This window comes from Pongo pygmaeus, chromosome 3, assembly GCF_028885625.2.
Source record: "Pongo pygmaeus isolate AG05252 chromosome 3, NHGRI_mPonPyg2-v2.0_pri, whole genome shotgun sequence".
NCBI classification, from domain to species: domain Eukaryota; kingdom Metazoa; phylum Chordata; class Mammalia; order Primates; family Hominidae; genus Pongo; species Pongo pygmaeus.
The window spans coordinates 166,355,706-166,366,022 of NC_072376.2; the positions used below are offsets into that span (position 1 = coordinate 166,355,706).

At 40.5% G+C, this 10,317-nt stretch overlaps 1 protein-coding gene across 8 annotated transcripts in view; it reads left to right on the forward strand.

Annotated features, from left to right (window-relative positions):
- MND1 (meiotic nuclear divisions 1) overlaps nucleotides 1-5,460 on the forward strand; it is a 70,667-nt gene extending 65,207 nt beyond the window's left edge. For 5 of the 8 annotated variants that reach the window (XM_054484836.2, XM_054484833.2, XM_054484835.2 and 2 more), the window contains one exon: nucleotides 5,038-5,123. Coding sequence is in view for 3 of the 8 variants with exons in the window: in XM_054484837.2 (XP_054340812.1) it covers nucleotides 5,038-5,144 (107 nt within the window). In the remaining 5 variants the exon portion in view is untranslated. Of the gene's footprint in view, nucleotides 1-5,037 lie in introns of all 8 variants that reach the window. The other 3 variants (XM_054484837.2, XM_054484838.2, XM_063664217.1) reach the window with 3 other exon arrangements.
- Nucleotides 5,461-10,317: the final 4,857 nt, after the last annotated feature.

Below are 10,317 nucleotides of genomic sequence, written 5' to 3' on the forward strand. Positions count from 1 at the left end.
TTTTAGAATTAAATAGATTGGTAAAATCAATATAATTGGCCTTTCGGATTTTTTTTTTCTGAAATTGCAGTTTCATTTATTACAAAGTTATTTCTTAAGTAAGGTAATGCTTTAGTGGTAAGAACAGAGGGTGAAACAGCAAACTGACATGAAATAAGTGTCCCACAAAGTATAAATAAATGTGGATTTTTAGGTTAAATATAAGATAGGAATCCAAGGTGATTTCCCCCAGTATTTTCAACAAAGAGGCTCAGCACACAGTAGGCACAGGCAGCATGTGTGTAGTGGGAGGAAGGTGGCTTTGAAAAGAATCCAAGCTGTTCTCCTTACTTGCTGTGTGACCTCTTGACCCTCTCTCAGCCTACTTCCTCATCTGTTCAATGTGGATAAATAATACCTACCTCCAATTTTGGGAGGATTAAATAAGACAGTTTGTAAGCCCTTCAGCACCATGTTGGACACGTAGATAAATACTCCCCTTTTCCTTTTCTTCTCTTAAAAAAGTTCATGTTTTCCAATTGATCATAAACTTCCAAAATTATAATTGGAAAAACATTTGGAATGGCTTTTTTTTTTCCTATCCTATTAGCTGCAGAAGAACCTGGGACTTTTAAAACCATGAGGAAGAAAGATATTTTTAGAACAGCAGAAAGAGCTGTTAAGAACCATATTTCCATTTAAAGTTACAACTTACTCCTTCCAGCTTCCAGCTTAAACATGTGTTACGAAAAGACGGAGATAAGAGAGAAAGCATCACACCTCAGAAAACCACCACCTTCACAACAAACAGAAAGAAAATAGTAATAAGAATGATTTTTTCCCTAGTCTATTTTAGAATTAGGTAGATTGGTAAAATCAATATAATTGGCCTTTAGTTTGTTTTTTAATGAAATTGCAGTCTTATTTATCATATAGCTTTTAAAGTTTGTTTTAATATTCATATTAAAATTATCACATAGAAAGAAAGTTTGCTTTCTTTTTACTTAAAAAAGTCCTGGCCGGGCGTGGTGGTTTATGCCCGTAATCCCAGTACTTTGGGAGGTTGAGGCAGGAGGATCACTTGAGGTCAGGAGTTCGAGACCAGCCTGGCCAACATGATGAAACCCTGTCTCTACTAAAAATACAAAAATTAGCCAGGCATGGTGGCACACACCTGTAATACCAGCTACTCAGGAGGCTGAGGTAGGAGAATTGCTTGAACCCAGGAGGCGGAGGTTGCAGTGAGCTGAGATCGTGCCACTGCACTCCAGCCTGAGCAAGAGTGAGACACTGTCTCAAGAAAATAAAAAAGTCCTTAAAAATGTGGCTAGAATTGAGAATATATACTGTTCAACAATTCAGTATCTCAGTTCTATAGGATGAGAGATTACCTCAGAGTCTAAGTATAGAAATGCCACATCTAAATGTTTTGTGATATTAAATACACTTTAAGTGTGACTTCAATTATATCATATGAAACCTTGCTTAACAATTAAGATGGTGAGGTTTTTGTAAACACATATGAGAGGAATCTTAACGAGTGAAGAGGGACAGGTGTTGTGAGGGCCCAACCTAGATTCATTGCAAATGATATTGCCCATCCTATTCCTATAGGTATCTTTGCTGTGCCACCATATAAATCAAACAGAAATTCTGCCAGTCTTAAGGTTGTTTCTTTAAAAGAAAAAAAATTATTCTATATCCATTTATAAAAATTTCTACATTAAATAGGGAAATTATTTGACAGAGAATGAACTATCAAGATTCTCAGTGACATTTTATCTTGAAGGCCAACATCCAGTGGCCCAAAGAAATGTTTAATCAGAGTCTTCTTTGAATTGGTCCATTAGGCATTGTTGTGGAGAGGTTTTTATTTGTTCTTTTTCTTGCTTTTAACCTTTAAATGTTTATAATGAAATGGTTTCTTATCCTCCTATGAATCAGGAAATCCTTCCTGTAGAGGCTATTCAATAGTCTTACCCTGGTGCCTCATTCTCATTTCTGATCCAGGTTTGAAGTTTGTTCCCTGCAAGCTTCCTACATTGTTGTATCTGTTCTCTCATTTCCTAGAAATCTTTCTGTATTCATGAAGCCTATCCTGTAAGCTATACACGTAAGACTTGGCCTTTTCTCTCTGAGACACCTATCACTTTGTAATTGTTTAGTAATAAATTATTTTTTCACTCTTATGTCAACTTGAAGGCATAGGTTTTTCACATTCTGTAATACCTGCAGTGTACCTGATACTTGTCTTATGTAGCAGCAGACATAACATTTGGATGTGATTAGCAAGAATGTACTGGTTGGGCAGAGACTGGTAAAAATTATCCTAGAATATCTTATGGTGTTATTTTAACATTCTCTCTTAGGTTGTTAGGAAAAGTAAAGATTCATTTTAGATTGTTACAAAGAGTAAAGATCATTTTAATATCTGTTGACATTCCACAACACTTTGATTGAAAGAAGTTAATTTTGTTAACATTATTCTATTTGATGCAGTAGTATTCTCCATAAAATTCATTCCAGAAAGGTGTTTATCAATATTTGATACTTGGAAATAAACTTCCATAGAAAAAATATTTTAAAAAGTGATCAAACTCCATGTATTAGTTTGCTAGAGATGCCAGAACAAAACATCACAGATAGGGTGGCTTAAACAACAGAAATTTTTCTCACCATCCTGGAGGATCAAATTTCAAGATCAAGATGTTGGCAGGTTTGGTTTCTTCTGTAGGTCTTCCTTCTCCCTGTGTCCTCTCACAGTTTTTCCTGTGTCTCTCAATGTGTCCAAATTTCCTTTTTTTATTGAAATGGAGTCTTGCTGTGTTGCCCAGGCTGGAGTGCAGTGGTGCAATCTCAGCTCACCGCAACCTCCACCTCCCTGGTTCAAGCAATTTCCCTGCCTCAGCCTCCCGAGTAGTTGGGATTATAGGCGCACGCCACCATGCCCGGCTAATTTTTTTTGTATTTTTAGTAGAGACGGGGTTTCACCATGTTGGCCAGACTGGTCTCTCGAACTCCTGACCTCAGGCAATCTGCCTGCCTCAGCCCCACAAATTGCTGGCATTACAGGCATGAGCCACCGCAACCAGCCAATCCTTTTCTTCCTTTTTTTTTTTTTTTTTTTTTTTTTGAGACGGAGTCTTGCTTTCTCTCCAGGCTCAAGTGCAGTGGCACAATCTCAGCTCACTGCAACCTCTGCCTCCCGGGTTCAAGCAATTCCCCTGCCTCAGCCTCCGGAATAGCTGGGACTACAGGCGCACGCCACCACGTCCAGCTAATCTTTTTGTATTGTTAGTAGAGACAGGATTTACTATGTTGGCCAGGATGGTCTCGATCTCTTGACCTTGTGATCCTTTTCTTATAAAGACACCAATCCTACTGGATTAGGGCCCACCCCAATGACCTCATTTTAACTTAATCACCTCTTTAAAGATCTGTTTCAATATAGTAACATTCTGAGGTAGTAGGGGCTAGGACTTCAACATACAAATTTGGGGGGAAATGATTCAGCCCGTAACATTCCAGAAGAACCTATTCTAACCCTTTACTTCATTATCACTACTAATAGAGTGTTTAACGTTTTACAGAATACTCTGACAAGCTATAAAATCTTATACCATTATTTTTTCTGTGTGTGTAATACATTTTCATCATAAAGGTTGTGTATGTAAATTAAAGAAATGTATGAAATTAAGAAAAGAAAGGCTGGACACAGTGGCTCACACTTGTAATCCCAGCATTTTGGGAGGCCGAGGTGGGTGGATTGCTTGGGCTTGGAGTTCAAGACCAGCCTGGGCAACATGGTGAAACCTCATCCCTACAAAAAATACAAAAGTTGCCGGGTGTGGTGGCCTACGCCTGTTTGTCTCTGCTACTCATGGGGCTGAGGTTGGAGGGTTGCCTGAGCCTAGAAGGTGGAGGCTGCAGTGAGCTGAGATTGCACCACTCACTGCCCTCCAGCCTGGGAGACAAAGCAAGATCTTGTCTCAAGGGAAAAAAAAAAAGGAAAAAAAAATCCACTGTTCCTCCCAACCTCCCCAGTGCAGCCAGTGTGAGCACACTGGCACGGTCCTGCCTCCCTCACTAGCTTCCTGACGAGTAGACATTTAGATTGCTTTTATTTTTTCTATTATGGCACTGGGATAAAGACCCTTGACCAAAAGTCCTTGTACACAGTTCGTTTTATTTCCTTGGGATAAATCCCTTGAAGTAGACATACCACTTTTTTTAAGTCGTTAATGCATTTTAAATCCCCCCAGGAGATGCTGAGGACATTTCTGTTCTTAGTCTTAACAGAACCCCTTTCCCTGCTCCCCACCCCCTCTCCCTAGTACTGGCCTGATTGTCTGGAAGCCATTACTGTCTGTGGGACAGGAAGAAGGGTCTGGAGAGAATGTATTCCCTTTGGGAACAGGAGCAACTTTAATTCCTGAGGCAACCGTCCTGGCCTCTGCTGTGGAAATGTAGAAGAGACACCATTAACCTGTCCCTGTTTTTCTATTATTCTTAAGTCTGGTATTTAGCAGCAAGCAGCTTACAGAATTTTTAAATATGAGATCTATTAACTTGTTCAAAATAGTATTTAAATACTTTTTTTTTTTTTGATACAAAGTGTCACTCCTGTTGCCCAGGCTGGAGTGCAATGGTGTGATCTCAGCTCACCACAACCTCTGCCTCCCAGGTTCAAACGATTCTCCTGCCTCAGCCTCCCGAGTAGCTGGGATTACAGGTGCCTGCCACCAACCATGCCCGGCTAATTTTTGTATTTTTAGTAGAGATGGTTTTCACCATATTGGCCAGGCTGGTCTCAAACTCCTGACCTCATGATCCGCCTGCCTTGGCCTCCCAAAGTGCTGGGATTACAGGCATGAGCCACCGCACCTGGCCTTAAGTACTTTTTAATTAGTTGCCATTACTCTTAAAAATACAGAAAACTCCTTATTTTGATATATCTGAAAGTTAATAGAAGGAAATAAAAGAACAATGAAGATAATTATACTTGAAATGTTTTATGATTGTGTTTTTCTCAAAATTATTTCTCAATTTTCTTTATAGATAACATATTCGCAATAAAATCTTGGGCCAAAAGAAAATTTGGGTTTGAAGGAAATAAAATTGATAAAACTTTTGGAATTCCAGAAGACTTTGACTACATAGACTAAAATATTCCATGGTGGTGAAGGATGTACAAGCTTGTGAATATGTAAATTTTAAACTATTATCTAACTAAGTGTACTGAATTGTCGTTTGCCTGTAACTGTGTTTATCATTTTATTAATGTTAAATAAAGTGTAAAATGCAGATGTTCTTCACCCCTTTTGGTAGATCAAAAGCAGGATGATAACCATATCCCCCCAGTGCTCATCAAAGTAGGACAATACAAATCCATCCATCTCAGTCCAGGCAGATTTACAAATGATTTTTTTTTTAAGATCAAAACCATGACGTGATAATGCTTTAGTTTTGCTTAAATGTTAATATTAACTATTAAGGGTATATTTGGGCTGGGCATGGTGACTCGCGCTTGTAATCCCAGCACTTTGGGAAGCTGAGGCAGCTTCACTTGAGCTCAGGAGTTCAAGACCAGCCTGGCCAACATGGCAAAACCCCGTCTCTCTTAAAAATACAAAAAGTAATTTCAACTACTTGAGAGACTGAGGCAGGAGAATTGCTTGAACCCAGGAGGTGGAGGTTGCGGTGAGCTGAGATTGTGCCACTGTACTTTAGCCTGGGCAACAGAGCAAGACTCTGTCTAAAAAAAAAAAAAAAAGTGTATTTGAAGGATCCATCATACATATACACACACCTAAATGCTTGGAAATAACCTTTAAAATCCTAATGGCTGCTCTCCTATTTCCCAACAGTGACTGAACTCGGTATTCTGCATTATCTTTGCAAATTTCCCACAGAAAAAAATACAGAAAGTTGGTATTCCTCAAATTTAGTTAAGTAGTAATTCCTCAGACATGAAAACTACTTTTTTCTTTTGAGTTTTTGATACCTTTCTATTGGAAAGAACAAGTGCATGGCCATTTGTCCTGATTTATGCACTTTTTATAAGATGATATACAGTCATGTGTTACTTATCAATGGGGATATGTTTTAAGGAATGCATCATTAAGCCATTTTGTCATTGTGCTAACATTACAAAGTGTACTTACATAAAGCTAGATGGTATAGCCTACTACACATCTAGACTAGATGGTATAGCCTATTGCTCCTAGGCTGCAAGCCTATACAGCATATTATGGTACTGGAGACTGTAGGCAATTGTAACACAATGGTAAGTATTTGCATATCTAAACATAGAAAAAATATAGTAAAAACACAGTATAGGACCGCGCGCAGTGGCTAACTCCTGTAATCCCAGCACTTTGGGAGGCCGAGGCAGGTGCATGACCTGAGGTCAGGACTTCGAGACCAGCCAGGCCAACATAGCAAAACCCTGTCTCTACTAAAAATAAAAAAAGTTAGTGTGCTGGCGCACACCTGTAGTCCCAGCTACTCAGGTAAGCTGAGGCACAAGAATTGCTTGAACCCAGGAGGCAGAGGTTGCAGTGAGCCAAGAATGCACCACTGCACTCCATCCTGGGCAACAGAGTGAGACTCTGTCTCAAAAAAAAAAAAAAAAAATACAGTATAAAAGATAAAAATGGCACACCTGTCAAGGGCACTTACCATAAATGGAGCTTGCAGGACAAGAAGTTGCTCTGAGTGGCCAGGTACAGTGGCTCATGCCTGTAATCCCAGCACCTTGGGAGGCCGAGAAGGGCGGATCACGAGGTCAAGAGATCGAGACCATCCTGGCCAACATGGTGAAACCCCGTCTGCTAAAAAAGAAAATACAAAAATTAGCCAGCCGTGGTGGTACGTGCCGATAGTCCCAGCTACTAAGGAGGGTGAGACAGGAGAATCGCTTGAACCCGGGAGGCAGAGGTTGCAGTGAGCCTAGATTGCACAACTGCACTCCAGCCTGGGCGACAGAGTGAGACTCCATCTCAAAAAAAAAAAAAAAAGCAGTTGCTCTGAGTGAGTGAGTAGTGGGTGAATGTGAAGGCCTAGGACATGACTACACACTACTCTAGACTTTGTAAACACTGTACACTTGGGCTACACTAAATTTATAAAACTTTTTTCCTGTAATAACCTTAACTTACTACAATTTTTTACTTTATAAATTTAAATTTTTAAATGTTTTGACTCTTGTAAAACATTTAGTTTAAAATATGTACAGCTGTACAAAAATATTTTTATTAATAAAAATTAAATATTAATAAATATTTAAAAATTTTTAAGGCCAGGTGTGGCCCACGCCTGTAATCCCAGCTCTTTGGGAGGCCAAGGCAGGTGGATCACCTGAGGTCAGGGATTCGAAACCAGCCTGGCCAACGTGGTGAAACTCCATCTCTACTAAAAAAAAAGAAAAAATTAGCCAGGCATGGTGGCGGGGGCCTATAATTCCAGCTACTCGGGAAGGCTGAGGCAGGAGAATCACTTGAACCTGGGATGTGGAGGTTGTGTGGGCCGAGATCGCACCACTGCACTCCAGTCGTCAACAAGAGCGAAACACCGTCTCAAAAAAAAAAAAAAATTTATCTGTGTGTGGTGGCTTACACTTGTAATCCCAACACTTTGGGAGGCTGAGGCAGGCAGATCGCTTGAGCCCAGGAATTCGAGACCAGCCTGGGCAACACGATGAAACCCTGCCTATACAAAGAAATATAAAAATTAGCTGGGTGTGGTGGTACGTACCTGTAGTCCCAGCTACTCGGGAGGCTGAGGTGGGAGGATCGCTTGATCCTGGAAATCAGAAGTTGTATTCAGTGAGATCATGCCACTGACTCCAGCCTGAATGACAGAGTGAAGCCCTGACTCAAAAAAAAAAAAAAAACACTTTTTGTTAAAAACCAAGGCAAACACACACATTAGCGTAGGCCTACACAGGGTCAGGATCACCAATATCACTGTTTCCACCTCCACAATCTGTCCCACAGGAAGGTCTTCAGGGGCAATAACGTGCATGGAGCTGCCATCTCCTATGAAAACAATTTCTTCTGGAAAACCTCCCGAAGGACCTGCCTGGGGCTGTTTTACAGTGAGCTTTTTGTTTTGTTTTGTTTTGTTTTTGTTTTCCTTGAGACGGAGTTTCGCTCTGTCGCCCAGGCTGGAGTGCAATGGCACGATCTCAGCTCACTGCAACCTCCGACTCCTGGGTTCAAACGATTCTTCTGCCTTAGCCTCCTGAGTAGCTGGGATTATAGGTACGCACCACCTGCCCAGCTAATTTTGTATTTTTAGTAGAGATGGGGTTTCTCCGTGTTGGTCAGGCTGGTCTCAAACTCCTGACCTCAGATGATCCGCCAACCTTGGCCTCCCAAAGTGCGGGGATTACAGGCATGAGCCACTGCACTCGGCCGAACTTCTTTTTAATAAGTAAAAGGAGTACACTCTAAAAACATGGAAAATACATAAACCAGTAACATCGTCAATATCATTATCAAGTGTTATGTGCTATACGTACTTGTATTGCCACACTTTTATTCAGCTGGCAGTGCAGTAGGTTAGTTTACACCATCATCACCACAAACACGTGAGTAATGTGTTGCACTAAGACACTGCCGCAGCTACGATGTCACTAAGTGGTAGGAATTTTTCAGTGCCATTATAATCTCATAGGACCACCATCATATATGTAGTCTGTTCTTGACACTGTTGTTAAACAGTGCATGACCGTAGTTGTCTTTGTATAGCACACATCACCAGCTATATAGAATTTTAGGGTTTTTTTCAGCTATCTAAAAAAGAATAGGTTAAAAATGACATATCCCATATATATATCTTTTTCCAGTTCAGCTTGGCTATTTAGATAATTTGCAGGCACTCCACATCTAAAGAAATAAAATCAAAACGTATGTAATGCCCTCTACACACATGCTTATTTTTTTTACATTGTCTAATTTTGATATTCTTTTAAGTAACTCGAGTGAAATACTCCATATGTCTGAAATGACCCAAATGGCATCCAAACCATTTGTTAGTGAATCTGGCCTTTGTATTGCATGGAGTTGCTCTGGGCCTACTTAATCACTTCCTGGAGGTTGGTGGGGAGCAAATTGGCCTATCTGTTCATGAGGCCAGTTTATGTTGCCTTAGGCAACAGCTCTTCTGACAAAGTATTTGATGTAAGAGACAGAGGACAAAAAATAAAAATAACCAATTTTTCTAAAACTAATCGTGGGAATTCCAAAACTTCTCAGGCCTAATTTGCTATTATTATAAAAGATACTTGTTTAGAAAGGAGGTATGTGTGTTCAAAAAACCATTTCCAATGATCTCTAAAAGATGCTGTTTAATATTTAGATAACTTTTAAGAATTTAGTTCTCTATAGGGCTAGCGCGAGAGTGAGTGAGATGGGGGTCTATACATGAGCTAACCAGAGGCTGTAGCATTTTCTTTAGCCAGCAGTGTGCTGCTAAGTGTTTAATAGCTGGCTCTCTGGAAGAGGGAAGCTGACTTACAGTGTTTGCCTACTTGCGTGGTGTAAGTACTGCCAGCATAGCCAATCTGAGGTTACCAGTGCGATGCCAGTAGAGAAGGGGAAGAGACGCTCGGCAGCACACCATTATGTAGTACCTCCACCATACAGATGCAGTAGATAATAAAACTCAACAGCACAGGGAACGGTAAAATGTAGTGAAGTACTTAGGGAGTGATCACTCTTCAATATTTGGCGTCTTTGTTTTTAATATACAGTTCATCATCCTTTACATAACTTCATCTTTAATGCTGGCTGTGTTTAACCACTGGCTGTCTGTTAAACAGTTGACTTACCTGCTCCTGTCCATGACTGTCGTTAATCTTTAAGAGCTGTATTTGAGTTTATTCTCACCTGAAGTTCGAGATACTAGTTAAGAAGGCAGGAAGCCAGGCATGGTAGCCTGTGCCAGTAGTCCCAGTGTATTAGTCTGTTCTCACGCTGCTAATAAAGACATACCCCAGTCTGGGTAATTTATAAAGGAAAGAGGTTTAATTGACTCACAGTTCAGCATGGCAGGGGAGGTCTCAGGAAACTTACAATCATGGCGGAAGGGGAAGCAAACATGTCCTTCACGTGACAGCAGCAAGGAGAAGTGCCAAGCAAAAGAGGGGAAAGCCCCTTGTAAAACCATCAGCTCTTGTGAGAACTCAACCACTATCCCGAGAACAGCAGCATGGGGGTAACTGACCCATGATTCAATTACCTTTCACCGGGTGTCTCTCATGATAAGTGGGGATTATAGGAACTACAATTCAAGATGAGGTTTGGGTGGGGACACAGCCAAACCGTATCACCC